Here is an 18,793-nt window from a genome sequence, read left to right on the forward strand (position 1 = left end):
AGGAGAACACATCAATCCTGCTACAATTGCCATGGAGAACACATCAATCCAGGCCTCACAGGAGAACACATCAATCCTGCTACAATTGCCATGGAGAACACATCAATCCAGGCCTCACAGGAGAACACATCAATCCTGCTACAATCTGTCTTACATCGGGTAGAGATTTGTAATGAAGGTGGGCAAACCTCTGATGCCAAAGTTCAGACTAAAGAGTTGTGTCACAAGACATGACACCTAGTGGACTTCCATCAACCTGATATAATGAATCAACACTAAACCCAAGAGTAAAGGCATCTTTAACATTTTTTTCCATATACGTACCTTGCCATCGCTGAAGGTTACCTTGTAGCCTTTGTCTTTCGTTGCTGAGATGGACATTAGGTTCTTTTTGAGGTCAGGTGCATTTAATACATCCTGAAATTTCTAGCCTTCTTGAATGCTTGTCCTCTTCCTTAATTCCCAGCTCTCCTCTTACCTTGTTTCTTCTTGAATGCATCTAGCCATTAATTCCTTGAAACCAGGAATTACATTATAGTTCAAAAGAGTAGTCCTGAACACATACCATTCAGATGGTAATCCTCCGAGAGTTGTGAGTGCCATTTCTCTGTCAGTAATGGTTTCCCCAATAGATAGGAGATCGTTCTTGATCTCGGTGATTCTTAAGAAGTATGCTTGCATACTTTCATCTTTACCCTTCTTGATTTCCCTCAACTTATTTCTAAGAAAGAAAACTTGATTTGCATCATTAACTTTAAATAAACTCACCAGTCTGTCGTAGATTTCCTTGGAGGTGTCTAGATCAGAGATGTAGGCCACCAAGCGCTTGTCAATAGAGTCCCGGATGATCTTCTTTGTTTTGACTTCTCCATTTTTCCATTTGTTCCAGGCAGCAGCAGATGCATTTGATGAAGGCTCAACAATATTGCCTCTTACATGGTCCAGCACTCCTTGATCTTCAAGGGTTAGATCGATAGACATCTTCCATCCGTGATAGTCAGCTTTCTCACGGAGCTTGTCTTTGGCAGGAAAGAGTGTTGAGGACCCCATAGTTCTTTTAGGATAGCCTTGCCAATCTTCTCTTCAATGATTGCTCTTGCTCTTGCTCGGGCTTTGTCTTCACCTCAGCTCTGATCCCATGTTAAATTATGGTATGTTCTATTCTTATAACATTTTACTTCTTTTTCTTATTATATTCCACCGATTAGCAATCACATGTACATAAAGTAAAGTGCAGATAGAACATTAAACGATCGACAGAAAACAAGCCAAGACAAGAGACACAAGATGTGGCGGCTAGCCAGGGACAAACCCCACAATGTGTGGGGAAACCCTTTGATCAAATCTTCTTTTATCTTCAATAATTCAGCAGAGAGAAATAGTACAATAAATCTGATTCATATCAGCAGTAGCAAACCCTAGATCAATAGCATCAGCATTAGCGGCTTCATTATCAAACTAGGGCAGATCATATCTCACAAACCGACAGTCGGATTGACTTCATTCCACCACCAAAAGTTTCGGCTTCCAGAGGAGGTTCAGATGAACCTACAGCGCAGTTCAGATGAGGAGATCTTCTAGGCCACGCAAGTCAATCTTTACTTCTGCAGTTGCAGCTTCAGTTTCAGCAGTTTCAGGCTTCAAACTAGGGCAGTCGATATCTTGCAAACCGTTCGTCGGATTGACTTCATTCCACCACCAAAAGTTGCGGCTTTCAAAGGAGGTTCAGATGAACCTACAGCATAGTTCCAAAGAGGAGATATTCTAGGCCACGCAAGTCAATCTTTACTTCTGCAGTTGCAGCTTCAAATTCAATAGTTTCCGGCTTCACATGTGTGAGAGAGAGACCCATTTCAGCGCAGTAGAGAAGAGACTCATTTCTGCGTAGTAGAGAGAGAGAGAGATGTGATGATATGAGTGAGTCCAAATGAGGAAAAGTCCTCTTATATTTATACACAACGTTGGTGGGTGAATAGATGCGACTGTTGGGCTTCTGAGCCTACATGAATTGTAGGTCGACTTGATAATAATTCCATAATCAAAATAAATTCATATCTCCATGAATACTTATCGGAATCGGATGATATTTATATCAATCTTACACCTCTCGACGAGAGGAATCTAATAAAAATATTATCAGCCATGAATAAAATGACCCACATGAAGTTTTTCCCTGGTTGCCAATTTTAACAGCCAACCTGCACTAGGGGGTGGGGTTAGGACCAAACCCCATTTAGATGAAGAGGTAACTAGAGGATATTTGGATGCATTAGAAAAGTTGATACCTGACAGGGAGGAATCTGCTAGTGTCCGCCTTGAAATAGGCAGATACTTTAGTGGCACTGGTTTGTTTGGTACCTTCCATGCAATGGAAGACAGAGACAGATTTGATACTCTCACATGGTGGGAATCATATGGCGGCCAGGGACTTTTGCCAAAATTGGCAAAAAAAGTTCTATCACAGGTTGTAAATACTTCTTCTACAAAGATGTGTTGGAGCACCTATAGCTTCATACATTATGTGAAAAGAAACAGACTCAATGAAAACCTAGCAGAAAGCTTGGTTTATGTGCACTACAACTTGAGGTTGTTGAGTCATTACTGTGATCGGGCTTATGAGGATCCAACATATAAAATTTGGGACAACCACCCAGAGGATGACAATTTGGAGGATGGCACTATACATCTTGAAGAACTGGAAGAGGAACTTATAAGGGATGAAGATGAAGCAGCTGCAGCAGCCATGCCCCCTCCACCATCCAGTAGCAATGCTCGAGTTCCAAGTCTTGTTCCTTTGTTGTCGCCACCTCCATCTACACCCTCACATAGAGGGCATGTGCCTTCTAGTTCTGGTCGTCGATCTGTGCGGGAGACTCCTAGAAGACCATCACAGCCTGCTCATACAGTGGACTCTCGTGGCAAGGGCCACATGCAGTAGTAGATAATAGATTTACAGTTTACTTGTCTTTTCTAGTTTCTATTAGTTTTCATAACTATTGAGTCTTGAGTCCTTGACTCTTGACTCTTTCATATCATAATGATATTTTTTGTAAACAATATATGATTGTGACAATGAAAGTTTGAAGTTTGAAGTTGGTAATTATAACTCATTAGTAATGATTGTGAATTATGAATATGATGCTTCATGAAAGACTAAAGTTGTTTCATTTCATTTCATAATTCATTCTATAACATTTCATTTCATGTTAACAGTTAGAAACTTAGATATTATTTCTTGTAATGGTTAAAATTAGCTTACAAGTACAACTTTGGTGATCAATGATGATAAATGTTATATATTGAATTTTCAATTTTGAAAGCTTGAAGTTGAAACTTTAAGATTGAATTTGATGAATCATGATTCACGAGACTCAATATGTTGCAGTTGTAATATGTATGTTACTAACTTGTGGACGTGGTTGATGTAGATTATAACTTCTAGATGATTGATGTGATATGGTTCAATGATCAATCTATGTTTTTTATGTTTTTTATATCTAATTCATCATTTTACATGTTTTTGTTGACATATATGTATCAAAATATAAAAAACTATATATATTTTAAAAAAATTGCTCTGGGATTCGCTCCCAAACCGGGAGCTTCTGAAAAGGTCGCTCCCGCTCCCTACTTTCGCTCCTGCTCCCAAGTAACATTGATTGTGATATTGGCGAAATTTCATGAAATTTTGCAGATATTTTCAACACTGGGCAAAATCACGGTTCAATATATTGCAAATGAATGGTCAAATATTGAAGTTCGCATCAGTAAACAACTACATGCAATTTAGCTCACATGTCTAAATAGTGATATTTTGCAAAATATACAATTTTTCAACCTCTAAATTTGGTGGTTTTCTAGGCAGATCTTCATCAAAGCTCAACTCATGAGCTTTAGATTGAAGAATCAGAGATGCTATCAATTTATGCACTAGTTCATGTTCCCTACTAATATAATTCCCAAGACATAAGATTGATGAAATATATAAGAGCAAATCAGATCTAAAGGTGGTTATGTCCATGAGTTATATATGTTGAAAACACTGAGAGGGGTGAATCAGTATTTCTCTTCAATTAGTATTTTTAACATCACAGAGCATTAATTATCATTAACATTAGATCAACATAAATCAAAATCACATGAACAATAAACAACACCATTCAACAATGCACAAACATCAAGATAGTAGACAACATATTTTTAGGTGGAGACCCTTCCGGGGGAAAAACATCGAACGGTTCTTAATATTTTTCTTCAAAAGAATTTACATCAAGATTTACAGCTCCAACTGAAGGAGGCTCCAACCCCCTGGTTTACAGGCCATAGCCTAAAGGACACTCCAACGCCCTGGTTTACAGGTTCCAACGACCTGTTTACTAACAGCAACTAGAAGGACGCTCCATCACCCTATGCAGGCTCCAACTTGCCCTAGCACCACCCTGCCACCCTAATCAGTGAGCAGACCATGTTTTATATATTTTTCAGACTGGATCCACCTATGCTCAATATCAATACAAAATGAACTGCAAGACAACTTTTATGCCAACTTTTGTTCTAATCAAATACCAAACCCTAGCAGCATCAAATCTCTGCTCAAACCCTAGTTGTAGCATATCAATAATTCAGTAGCATACATAAAACCATTTCAACACTGTCACACTTTTGCTTGTCAGTCCTGCAACCATTTTTTCATTTAATCTGCATACTTACTTCATGTCCCAAACTTGTACATCATCTAGCTCATAACCTTTGCTGACTCAATACATCAATAGCATGCTTTGATAAGTCAAGAATGAAACCCTGGGTGCTTAATTCCAACCTCTGAATGTCAACAACACACTCCTTCAACAACTAATAATCAATGAGGCTCCTTGACGCTGTCACTGCACTGTTTCTGGTTGCTTATTGGAACAATGTCAAAATCTGCTAAACACATCCAGGTTCGCATAGCCATGGCCACTCACATAGTTGATCAAGCACTAGCTATATATCACAGTCCTCATGCTAATACAACAGCTCAATACCTCTGCACTAAATTCAACAATAACACAACAGCACAGCAATAATGCATATACTGCTCTGCTTACTGCTCAGTGTCAATACCAATGTTGTAATTCAGATGAAACCAGTGTTCCACGGGGTCGCGTCCCCCCACCTAGGGGTCGAGTTTCCTAGCTCCCTCGCGCTCTGGGGACTTGGGGACGAGAGGGGGACGTTTCCCCACGCTCCCAAAAAACAGGGTACGGGAGGAAACTTGAAAGGGGTCGTTTCCTCCAATTGGGGTCCTTTCCTAGGCGAAAGGGGCCTTAAGGGGTCTTGAGGGGTCGTTTCCCTAGGAAAAAATCGCAATTTTTTTTTATGAAACAAAAAAATCATAATTTTTAATATTTGTTGACCGACCGGGAAGGGTTTACATTATGTTCATTTCACATTTCATTTTCAGTTTGCTCCTTCGTTGAACTGAACACTGCCGCCATCGCCAAGCAGCGTCCTGTCTGCTCCTTCGTTGAACGAAACGTTGTCGCTGATGTATCAGACTTGACTTTTATATTATTCAATATTCAATGTTCATAGTTGGAAGTGGAACATCAATATGGTTTAAAGTTTAAAGTTTTAAAGTTTTAAACATTTATAATTATAAAATTTATTTTCATTATGCAGTGTTAGTAAGTTAGTAGACTAGTAGTTACACTGTACAGTTACAAAATTACATGTATGATCAATGTTACTTGGGAGCGGGAGCGAAAACAGGAGCGGGAGCGACCATTTTCAGAAGCTCCCGGTTTGGGAGCGAATCCGGGAGCGATTTTTTAAAAATATATATATTTTTTATATTTTTTAATTTTTGATACATATATGTCAACAAAAACATGTAGAATGATGAAATAGACATAAAAAAACATAAGTTGATCATTGAACCATATCACATCAATCATCTAGAAATTATAATCGTCATCAACCATGTCCACAAGTTAGTAAAATACATATTACAACTGCAACATATTGAGTCTTATAAATCATGATTCATCAAATTCAATATTAAAGTTTCAACTTCAAGCTTTCAGAATTGAAAATTCAATAACATTTATCATCATTGATCACCAAAGTTGTACTTGTAAGCTAAGTTTAACCATTACAAGAAGTAATATCGAAGATATTTCTAAGTCCTAACTTCTAACTGTTAACATGATATGAAATGTTAAAAATTTATAAAATGAAACATGAATAATGAGATGAAATGAAACAACTTTAGTCTTTCACAAAGCATCATATTCATAATTCACAATCATTACCAATGAGTTATAATTGCCAAGGCCCAACTTCAAACTTCAAATTTTCATTGTCACAGTGATATAATGTTTACAAAAAATATCATAATGATATGAAAGAGTCAAGAGTCAAGAGTCAAGGACTCAAAACTCAACAATTATGAAAACTAAAGTCTAATAGAAACTAAAAAAGACAAGTAAACTGTAAATCTACATGTGGCCCTTGCCACGAGAGTCTCCAGGAGTATAAGCAGGTCGTGGTGGTCTTCTACGAGTCTCCCGCACAGACCGACGACCAGAACTAGAACCTCCACGCGAGGGTGTAGATGGAGGTGGCAACAGCAAAGGAACAAGACTCGGACCTCGAGCACTGCTACTGGATGGTGGAGGTGGCATGGTTGCTGCTTCATTTTCATCCCTTACAAGTTCCTCTTCTAGTTCTTCAATATGTACAATGCCATCCTCCAAATTGTCATCCTCTGGATGATTGTCCCAAATTTTATATGTGGGATCCTCATTAGCCCGATCACAGTAATGACTCAACAACCTCAAGTTGTAGTGCACATAAACCAAGCTTTCTGCTCAGTTTTCATTGAGTCTGTTTCTTTTCACATTATGTATATAACTGTAGGTGCTCCAACACCTCTCTGCAGAAGAAGAATTTACAACCTGTGAAAGAACTTTTTTTGCCAATTTTGGCAAAAGTCCGTGGCCGCCATATGTTTCCCACCATGTGAGAGAATCAAATTTATCTTTGTCGTCCATTGCATGGAAGTTACCATACAAACCAGTGCCACTGAAGTATCTGCCTATTTCAAGGCGCACAGCTGCACATTCCTCCCTGTCAGGCACCAACTTTTCTAATGCTTCCAGATATCCTTTAGTTACCTCTTGATCTAAATGGGGTTTGGTCCTAACCCCACCCCCTGCTGCAGGTTGGCCCAACCAAGATGTAGAGTAGTATTTTGGCGTAAGGATATACGCCAAGCAATGTAGTGGAAGGTTAAGCCTATTCCACCGTTCACACACACAATCATGAATCAGTTTGTACAAGTTGAGATCTCTATTATGAACAATGTCTTTTATTTCCCCCAACATGGTATCCATTTGCTCATACACCTCGCCAATCATTGGTTTGTCTGTATCTGCAAACCGAATCATGTGATAAATTGGCTTGGTGAAATCCAATACCTGCCTCACAGTTGTCCAAAACTGCCCATCAAGAGCGGCCTCCTCCACCATTTCAAAACCTGCCATGTCAGCTACATTTGTAGCCCTTTCCTTTAACACCTGCCAATGTGGACTTGATACCATGCTAGCTAATGCCTCTCTTACCTTCAAAAGGCGCCTGAAGGTGAGGTAATAGCTACCAAATCTAGTCCTCGCAATCTTCAGCAACTCCAATCTCGAGTGACTGTGGAAAAGGCCATGGGTATTGCTATCATTTGTAATAAATTTTATCATTTGTTTTCCTTTCTTGTACAAATTACCAATCCATTGGTATTGTTCATTTTTGTTTTTGACAATATCATGCAACAGAAGGTTCAATGTGTGAACCAAACATCCAGACCAAAATATGTTCGGGTATTTATCCTCAATAATTGCTCCCGCTGCCTTACAATTAGGAGCATTATCAGTGATGACTTGGATGACATTGTATGGGCCAATATGCTCAATTGTTTCAAGTAATGCTTCTGCAATGTTGATGGCGGTCTTGAACTTGTCTGAGTAATCATGTGCAGCTAGAAAGATGGGACCACTAACAGACACAGCAAGAACACTTATCAATGGCTTGCCTTTTACATTTGTCCATCCATCAGATACAATGGACACCCCATTGTCAGTCCAAGAACTTGTCATCTTATTCAAAGAATGTGATATTTTTGCTTTTTCATGATCAAGGCCAACAGTTCTTGCCTTGTCATACCCAGGGCTCTTGTATCCTTTAGGGGCATCATTTATGGCAGAAACCATTTCGTGCCAATAAGGTGAGCGTAGAACATTGAATGGTATCCCACATGCATAGAGAAACCTGTAAACTTTTGAATCCACATCATTCCTACACCCCTCATCGAGGAAATCTGATATGGTTCTACGCCTTAAAGATGATGACCCTATGCCTCCATGTCCATATCCACTGCCTTGGGAGGATGCTGAAGGAGTTCTTTGTGATTGTGAGCTTGGTTCAAAGAAACCCCTTGATCTTTTTGTTCTGTATTGGGCTTCCTCCTCTTCCCTTATGTATTTGGCTCTATCTGCTGTTGACACCGCTGCACAAGTTTTGATTCCTATTTGTTTCTCTCCATCCCATGGCCTTTTCCCGCAGAGGTGTCTTCTAGCACGGGTGTATGAACCTGTGTAATCAGTGTTGCAATGGGGGCAATGAAATTTAGTGGTTCCACCCCCTCTCCCTGTTTCAGCCCTGTGAACATATTTCCACAATGGAGTTTGGTCTTGTTTAGTTTTTTGAGGGTCATGTTCACCCTCCTCCACCTCCTCCTCACTGGGGTTTTCACCCATTTGACTTTCTCCGGCTTCTTCATCCCCCTCTTCAGTTTGGGGCCCCCTCCGTTTCCTACTCTCCAGCACCATAATAACCATAAAAGGGACCAAGAAGAGGAAAATGCCAATAAATATCGCCAGGTCCATGGTGTTTGATGTTTGTAGGGTTTTGATTCTTGAATCTGCAAATTAATTTAATTTATTGGGATTAATTAATTTAATTTATTAATTTAATTTAAATACATGATCTTTAAACAGTTAAACTCAAACAACTAAATTAAATCAACTAAATTAACTACCTAACCAGCTAAACTAACTAGATTACTAAGTTACTTACCTCTGCAGGCTTGCTCCTCACTCCTTGGCACTTGCTCCTCGCTCCTCAGCACTTGCTCTTCGCTCCTTTGCTCTTGCTCCAGCTCCAATCCTTGCTCAATGAAGTTATAATGAATGTTTTTTGGCCCATTGGGCTTATAAAACAAAAAAAAAATTCTAAATTTTTTTATTTTTTCGGGTCCGGCGAATTTTTTTTCCGCCGAACCGCTCCCGGAGCGATTTTTAATGTCCGGGAGCGATCAGGGAGCGATCGCTCCCCGATCGCTCCCGGGCATTAAAAATCGCTCCGAGAGCCCGGAGCGATCGCTCCCTGTGTCGCTCCCTAACAGACCAGGGAGCGTAAATTTTTTTAAGGGAGCGCGGTCCCGAAAATCGCTCCCGTCCGGGAGCGATTTTGGGAGTGCGGTCCCGAAAATCGCTCCCGTCCGGGAGCGATTTTGGGAGTGCGCTCTCGAGCCGCTCCCGCCCGGAGCGCGCTTCGGGAGCGGGTTCGAAGGCCGGGGGGGGGGGGGGGGGGCGCTCCCCCGCAACATGGTGTATGATGTATGATTATAATTTATATGATAATGATATGAATGATCATGCTTTTTGTTTTAAATTTGTTTCAGTTATATGATTCATCGATTTATATTTTATATTTACAAGTTTTTAAGATCCCGACATCCCCCCACGTTTCCTAAAAATTGGTGGGGAGCTTTTGCATAGGCTGCTCCTGCATATCCCCGCTCCCTCGCCTCCTCGTCCCCGATACTTGGTGGAACATTGGATGAAACCCTAGCTCAACATCCAGCCGAGGTCAACAGCACATAAAAACCTAGCAGTGGCTTCTCAACAATACTCTGACCAAAGGCATTCAGTTGTACATGACAGTAGCCTCACATTCTCATCAATACATTACACTGTCCTGCAATTTAACTTTGCATTCTTGAATACACCTATTTTTAATCAATTCTGAGCACTCAAAACTCTGTTTACAATTCTAGCCAAATAGTATTCACAAATATCTTCCTTCAGCCTGATTCTAGAAATGAGCAGATGAAGAATCTTCCTCACTGTGTTCTTACTACTTTTTGTTGCCTTTGATAAATTGTCTTTTATAGTCCCTTATTGCTACAGCTCAACAATGTGTAACAGAATACATACCTTTGACAGTGATACTAGAGACTGTCACTAATCAACAGTGTTTTACTACCTTGCTGATCTGAAGTAATGTGCTTGGAGATGTCCTTATCTTAGTCATCTTGCTTCAAGATTAGCTGTAACTATTAGCCTTCTGCTCTTATACAAATGCTTCTGCCCTTATATGTCTCAAGACTCTGCTGTACAAGAGAGATTCAAAAGATACCTTATGACAATGATCTGGTCCTGTGCAAATTAGAACTTAGATTTAACACTGTCACTGTCTAGAATTTCATCTGCTAATCAACCAAGGAAATTATACCCTTATACCGGGTCAGGTCAGAGTCAAATGCTTCAAAATTTCTACTTCAAACAGCTTCTACGGGATATGCCCATGCTAGCCTCGGTCAATTCAATAGTGGTGGACATAGGTCCTGTCAGTTTAGGCACTGAGTTCTTGTCTCTGGACAGGATACTTACTAATTTCAAGGCCAGCTGAAAGTTCTCCAGTCTTAAGTCATATTCCGCAATGAATCCGCACTCACAAGAACAGATTTTGATCTGTGCCAGCCAGAAGAGAAGATGTACAGGAACTTGAGACACAGAGATTATCCCTTTATCAAGCCGTGAGACAGCCCAAAAAAATTGTAGTATACATCATAGTTATGGATAGACTTTGGCTTGAGGTGTTCTGTTTTGCACCTTTAATAGTCATCAACCATGTAACACAGATAGACAAGTAACTTCGCTCTGTGCACAGAATAAACCTTCGAACAATGCTTCAGAAATCCACCTTGAAATACTTGCTGCTTGCTGATCTCTGTTTAAGGCCGGATTAGGAGCCTCAGGGTCTGCACATTTTTCTCTAGGAGTGCCTTTGAAAATTGCATGAGTAACTTCAGAAAATGATCTTGGGTCTTCCTCAGGAGGTCCGAACTTTCCTGCCTCATAACTAACTCGAATGTGCCTTACACGAAACAGAAATTACCTCAGAGCATGCTATGTAACCCAGTAAAAATCCAAAAACAAAAGAGTAAATTTTGGCGTGCCAAGAGCTCTCTCCAAAAGGATTGCTCCTTGGTTACACATGACTGCACTTAGGCCGCAGTGGTCATTTATTTTGATCAGTGTTTTTGTACACATCCCAGAAGAGGAGCAAATCACCTTACCAAAAGAAAAACCAACAGTAATTACATCCACAAGCTACCTCAGATTCAACCTGGTATGTATGATTGTTCTAGGCGGCAGAGATACAGAATTCCCTTGCCTCAGAATCAGTGAAGAGCCTCAGAAGAACCAGCGAAAATCACAGAAAAGATGTATCAAAAAAATTTCCAAGAACTGGCCTCACTCCCTTAGATCTGTGGGACTGAACTGGGCCTCAGAGTTAATGCAAAAGATTAGGCGTTGAAGGCTTGAAGCTTGATTCTTTGTGGAGGATACCGAGCTCTTTATATAGTAGTTGAAGGGTCACAATAGGGGAGCCGACCTGTGCTTTGGAGGAGCCGACTTCTCAAACTTAATTTTGAATTTTTTATTATGGAACCAAGATTATTTTAATTTTGAAATCATTTGGAGCCAAGAATTCACTCCAATTTTGGGACAAATTTTTTACTTTTTGAGGGAGTTTTAAATTTTACAATTTCAATTCCAAATGGAGACAAAAACCCCTCCTTTAATTAATTTGAATTTTAAATTCTGGCCCCTCAATAAAACACTTTAGCCACAAAACATATGACTTGATTTTTTATGAAATCTCCCTCCTAATTTCATGATTTGAGCATATTAGTCAAGTCAAGACTCAATGATAAACCGCCACATCATCTCCTTTTGGGGATGTTGACCACTAGTTGGGGCTCTGATCTTCTGAAGGGCATATCGTGCAAACCATAAGGAGCCACGAGGCGTGCCATATACCGTTGGAATCGGCACAACAAGGAGCACCATATGACAATGATCCTGACTTCAAAAACCTTGATATCCATGGTCATTTCTGTCTTCAAAGGCGGGGCTTCTAGGGCTGCTCAGGGCATCTTGACCATTGTAGCTTTAATCAATGCAATCCAGATTCCAGACAAATATTAAGAGCGTTCAAGGATTGACGTTGTCATCAATGACAACACCATTCAACAATATATTTGTATCTTTGGTATGAATATCAAATTGAGAATGGGTTAAACTCTAAGTTGCACTGAAATGGATACAGCAAATTTTCAAAAAATCTGGATACGAATCTAGAGTCTATATTTAAAAATACATATTCATCATCATGAATTCTACATAAACAAATTATCATCATCAATTCAGTATAAACATTGTCATCATCATCATCAATGATTATTATAACATTCAAGTTGGCACCTTTGATTAAAATGTCAATACCCACTCACAGTTTAAAGGAATATGAGATTGTTTTCAGAGTCACATCATACTTCATGAAATTATATATTTTTCTAATGAATTTGACAGCACTAACACAGAGGCAACATAGTGAATTTGACTTTGTAAATAGTATGTTGCACAGTATCTTGGTCTAGACTCTAAAGGAGTCATGACATAGAAATATTGTTTAGTATCACCGAATATAATGTAAATTTAATCATTGTAAATAACAGCATCTACACATTATAAATTGGACTGTATTCCAGTAGCTACAACAGGAGATGCTCTGAAATTCATAGAAAGAAGTAAGCTGGATTTATTTATTCACAACCTAAGATCATATGACCAAGAATCAAGATGCCACAATTTAAGCAATTAAGTATTGTGAAGTATGATACTAGTAAATGCTGAGAAATTTAACCTAATGCAAAGAAACTGCTTCCACCAGCCAACTTTGCAGGTAATAACTTTCCTTCTTGATTTCATACATACCTTAGAGTTTCCATTCCAAATTCCAGGTTTCCATCCTTTTGATCTGGCATTATTGAAAACTTGTAGGAAAATACCTCTATCATGTCATGAATCCTTTTTCAAGATAAATGTTCACTTTCAGAAGAGTTGTAATCAGTGGATATAAGGTTTGCAAAGAATTCAGCTGGATTTACATGCTCTGGACAAACAAACCTGGAATATATTCTTGCAGTAAAGTGCCTAGAACATTGAAAACCTGGAAACATATCCATATTTTCTGGAAACATATCCAAATTTTCTGGAAACGGATCAAATTTTCTTGAAACTCATTTGAAATGTTTCCAATCTCAGGCTGGCCGTTTCCTAAAAAGTGAAACATGGCGGAAACATTTCCATGTTGTTTCCAAGTCATTTCGTACGCGTTTCCGTATCTGAAACATAGAACGGCGTTTTTGGGAGTTAGGAGCAGTGTTTCTGATATCCTAGCTTAAACCATTTCTACTATCTTCTTGCAATGTCTCTCATTGCATAATCTTTAATAGTATATCTTGTGACTCTTGTTGTGAAGCAATAGGAGGTAGCACTAGGGTCCCAACCCTAGAAAAGACATGGAGAGGAGAGTTAGCCTTGTTCTTCTGTGATCCATGATGGGTAATATTGTAGCCTTGTTCTTGTGTGATGAGCTAGGGCAAGATCACAGAGTGCTAGATGAGTGGCCTTACTTCATGAGTACAAGAATTTTGAGGTATTGTATCCTTGGTGTTCCATGGAGGTTTTGATGCTTGTGTTAATGCAACAATTGAAGACCTAGGGTATGAGGACTCAAATCCTAGGATGGACATGAAGACTTAAAGGCTAGCAATAGAGTTGTCCTATAACTCTTGAACTTGTGTGATGTAAGTTGGCTATGATTTATACCAGTGTTGTTAAAAGCGCGATTAAATCGCACTTTTTTCAAAAAAGCGCGCTTTTTTCCCTAAACCGATTTAATCGCGCTTTTTATGGGAAAAAAGCGCCTAAAAAATTTTTTGCCGCTTTTTTCGAAAAAAGCGCGCTTTTTTCGTAAAAAAGCTCAGGGGTCCCTGGCAGCGCGATTTATAATGAAAAATGAAAAAAAATGAATATTTTTGTACCAAACGCTTTTTTCCCGCTTTTTTCCGCTTTTTTCCCGCTTTTTTCCGCTTTTTTCCCGCTTTTTCCGATTTTTTCCGCTTCATTCCCGGCGCCGATTTAATCCCGCTCGCGCTTTTAACAACATTGATTTATACACCCCAACAAAGGCAACAGCACCAGTGTGGAGACCTAGAGCATGGTAAGATGGTTTGCCTGAAGAATCTGGAGCTTCATGTGATGTCATGCTTGATAGAGATTGGTGAGATGCCTTGCTGAAGCAAGTAGTTGTCATATGATATGATGATGTACTTGGAGAGCATTGAGGACAAGTCCTAGCTTGTGATAAACTAGTCGACCATATGTACCAGCTTATCACACACTATTGGTATGTATCTGTACTTCATTCTTATGTTAATATGGTTAATATGTATTATGAACTGTACAATGCTGCAATAATTTTCTGCATTTGCAGATCTGATTTACAGCTAATTTCTCAGAAGATTTGAGTACCTAGTCATGCTAGTTTACAATGCTAATTTAATACAACAGTAGGCAGATTTACTTGGTTGAATTGACAAGTAAACAGAAGCTAACAGGGAATATTTGTAGCTGGTGCAAATAGGACATAATAAGATCAAATTCAGGTCTAGTTTGTACTTAGGGATGTGCCCTTAAGGGCTGGGAATCATCTCCAATGATTGTATATGATTGGATGTTTGTCTCCTTGAGCTGCCTAGTTGATTGGTTGATGGGGAAATGATTTATTTACTGTTGTAATTGATAAACCAGATTCATCCCCAAGACTGAAAGTTAATTAAGAAACAGATTCAAGAAACCCTGAGAAAGTAGGGTTGAAATATGAGTTGAAAAAAAAGGCCAATAATTCATAGGAAGCCCTCAACTCATGGATTTCTTACAGGTTTAGCTTGCCAAATATAGCATTTTCAATCTACTTGAAACAATTTCAAAAGAATAAAAAAGGACCAAACCAGTCATTATCAACACAATTTAAATGAAGTGCTACATGTAACTGTTACTGTATGTGATCTTTTATGAGATAAATAGGGAATGGTATACCTGTAATGAAACAGAAGCATCGAATGGAGCATACGGACGAGCCTTTAGGCCTAGTGAAGCACTTTTTTCTCGTGTTAGATCATTGGCTGAATTAACTAATTCTGGAAATATTGATTCTAACCAAGCAACAGCAAGGCTGACATTGTTTGCATCCTTGGAACCAATAGAATTAGACTGTAGACCCAACATATAAGCATCTTTATAAATATCTTCAATAGTTGAACTGTTGTAGATGCTGTGCAATGACAAAAAACAGCTGATTTAATACATGCTTGACTTCCACAGGTTGAACAGTCCCATCAAGTTTCATATATTTATCTAACATCAAAGTTGTGCTTGATCCATAATCTCAAACAGAATCATAACAAAATGTAGAGTTCATTGACAATGGTAGTCTCAATATATTGCAGAACGCAATCAATCTAGCCAAACCCCTACTTTTACAGGACTACAACATCAAGTCAGGCACCAGCATACACCATGAAGAGATTCTATATACATTTAAAAATAACTTGTCAACCTTATGCATTCAAAGAATGTGTATGACTATGAAACATACCTTCCAAAAGGGACTACTGGACAAAGAGCATAAACAGAGCAATTGCTAAAAAGAACAAACACCTGCAGCAGAGAACAAAGCACTATAAGCTCTAGAAGATACAATTTCTACTCAGCTTGGAAAGACAGCAAAAACAGAAACTGAATATCAGGTGAAATTTCAAAACTATTCATAAAAATGTTCTTTAGAACAAAAAGGAGAAGGTTAAATTGAGCTAAAAATACCAAAAATAAAGGTAAACTACAAAATACTTTATAGCTATTATTTGTGGATTGAAGAAAAGAGGACAGCACTTTCGTGTCTGAAATGTTCAATCATAATTTGGGAAAAGAAATGCCAATAAGGATCTAAATTAACATCTTATTAGAAAAGAATGTTATTGGGATCAAATAAAACCTATCAGTGATTTGTTCATAATTAGAGAACAACTATATCCCAGTCCCAAACAGCTTTCGTGGACCTATGTGCAAATTAGTTGAAAATGTAACCAGAACACAATCCAAATTCTAACAGTCACTGATTAAAATCTGTAAAGTTAATTGTAATTTTGTAGTTTTGCAGTAGAAAGACTAAGGTACTGCCTATCCTTATATTAAACAAATAGGGCACAAAATCAGCCATTTATAGCAAGTCAGAAAAATCCTATACAAAAACAATTCTGAACTAGGAGTTTGCACAAGGCATATGCCACAAATTTACAGTCATAGAATTCAAAAAATAATTCATAGTTCCACCCTCGCAAAAGTGCAGTAATTGTAGAAAATCTGCTGCAGGTTAACCCGATAATGCAATATAAATCAAAGCAGAATACTAGAACCTAGTTCTACTATCAATTTGCGGAAGCTTAAAAATCGAGCTGAACAATATAACCAGAAGAAGAAGAATCAATGGCACAATACACATGAAAATACTTTGGGGAAAGCCTCAGCTAAAAACCCCACATTATTGTATTATCATACATGGTGGAAATACATAGGAATTATACAAAGCCTTAGCTCTCACAGCTAGCCAGCTCTCAGTACAATCCTCACAGATGCTCACAGGCAATCTTGGCTTCTCTCCAGCGTTCCTTTTGCCCTCCAAGCTCCTATTTCCTTGCACTATTCCTTGTGGATGATTTTCCTTCAACCAAGTGGATGATCTCTCTCCAAAACTGCGCAATCCTCAGGGATAAATCCTTGACTACATGCATCAGTTTTCTCTTTGAGAAAACACATGCAACTGATAGTACATTGTCCTTGACTTTAATCTGAACTGGGTCTTTCTCATAATAGACATGCATGAGTTTCTGATGAGGGAATCTTCAGTTAACTGGAGTAGCATTAGTTGAGTGCATGCATGCATCAACTGATTATTAACTCACCATTAGTTCCTCAAATAGTTTGGAACTAATTTAATTGGACTTAACTCAGTAAATTGAGTTAACTAATTACAATTCAAATATAACTCAATCTTATCTCCTTAATTTAAGGGATAACTCTTGCATGACTTCAAAAAGACTTCTAACTTGAATTTCTCCAACTAATTAATTTAAAATAAATTAATTAATTATTTCCAAGTAGCTGTTAAGACTAAATTCGATTTTAATTCACAATTTAATTCAAGGACAAATTAAATTGGAATATTCTTGTTGCCATACTTCAACACTACCTCTCAACAAGAAAGGGATTATCTGCCACCCCGATCATGTCTCTATGGAACTCGAAATTACACTTTGACAATGTCGTTATCAAAATGTCGACATCTTGCTCCTCTGTCGAAATATACTGCAGCAACATGATCCTCCTCGCTACACAGTCTCTGAGATGATGATATCGGATGTCGATGTGCTTGGACCTATCATGAAATATTGGATTCTCAGAGAGTGTGATACAACTCTGATTATCACAATAGATCACAGTTGGATCCATCCTCTGATCAAACAAACTAACTAGGATTTTCCACATCCAAATGGCCTCACATGCTGCCTGACTTGCAGCCATGTATTCTGCCTCTACCGAGCTAAGTGCAACTGACCTCTGTTTCCTGCTGTACCAAGAAACTGCCACTGACCTAAGGTTGAAAATCCATCCTGATGTGCTATTCCGATCTGATGGACTCCCTGCCCAATCTGCATCAGTGAAGCCCTGTAGCTTCACTCCCTCTGTTTGTCTGTACCATAATCCATACTGAGATGTGCCTCTGAGGTATCTCAATACATGCTTTGCCGCCTTCCAAAACATCTTGGTAGGCTGAACCATTGCTTGACTCAGCTGGTTCACCGCATAGCACAAATCTGGTCGTGTGTTCACTAAGTACATCAGTGAACCCACAAGTTGCCTGTACACAGTAGCCTCTACCACTTCTCTTGAAGTAGCATCCTCCTTCCTCCAGTTACCTGCTAGAGGAGTCTGCATGGGCTTGCATTTCTCCATGTGGAATCTCCTAAGTATCTAGTTGGCATACTTGCCCTGAGACAAAAACAACTCCCCATCCTTCTGCCACACTTCCATGCCAAGGAAGTAATGCATGAGACCCATGTCTTTCATCTCGAATTCTCTTGCAAGGTCCTCCTTGCAAGACACAATCAACTAATCATCACCAGTCAACATGAGATCATCAACATAAAGTACGATGATCAACAGTTTACCTTTCACCACAATGTGGTACAGGTTCACATCCGCTTCACTCTTTGTGAAGCCCAACCCGGTGAAGTAGTTGTCTATCCTGGTGTACCAAGCACGAGGTGCTTGCTTCAGCCCGTACAACGCTCTCTTGAGTCGGCACACATGCGACTCACGATCGAAGGTCTCAAAACCTTTCGGCTGCTCAATGTACACCTCTTCCTCAATCTAGCCATTGAGGAATGCAGTCTTCACATCCATTTGATGGATCTTCCAACCCATCTGTGACGATAGTGCCAACATAGATCTGATAGATGAAAGCCTTGCGACAGGAGCAAAAGTCTCATCATAGTCAATCCCCT

The 18,793-nt window shown here is 39.1% G+C and overlaps 1 protein-coding gene across 1 annotated transcript in view; it reads right to left on the bottom strand.

Annotated features, from left to right (window-relative positions):
- The window catches only part of MOS7 (nuclear pore complex protein-like protein), a 109,523-nt gene that overhangs the window by 23,516 nt on the left and 67,214 nt on the right, over nucleotides 1–18,793 (bottom strand). Inside the window, exons 5-6 of the mRNA XM_089438230.1 lie at nucleotides 15,829–15,890; nucleotides 15,270–15,504 (exon numbers count right to left, since the gene is read on the bottom strand). Of these exons, the coding sequence (XP_089294356.1) occupies nucleotides 15,270–15,504; nucleotides 15,829–15,890 (297 nt within the window). The remainder of the gene's footprint in view (nucleotides 1–15,269; nucleotides 15,505–15,828; nucleotides 15,891–18,793) is intronic.

The sequence above is a fragment of the Pinus tabuliformis genome, chromosome 9, assembly GCF_031772625.1.
Source record: "Pinus tabuliformis cultivar Carrire ecotype Pingquan chromosome 9, CPIR1, whole genome shotgun sequence".
NCBI classification, from domain to species: Eukaryota; Viridiplantae; Streptophyta; class Pinopsida; order Pinales; family Pinaceae; genus Pinus; species Pinus tabuliformis.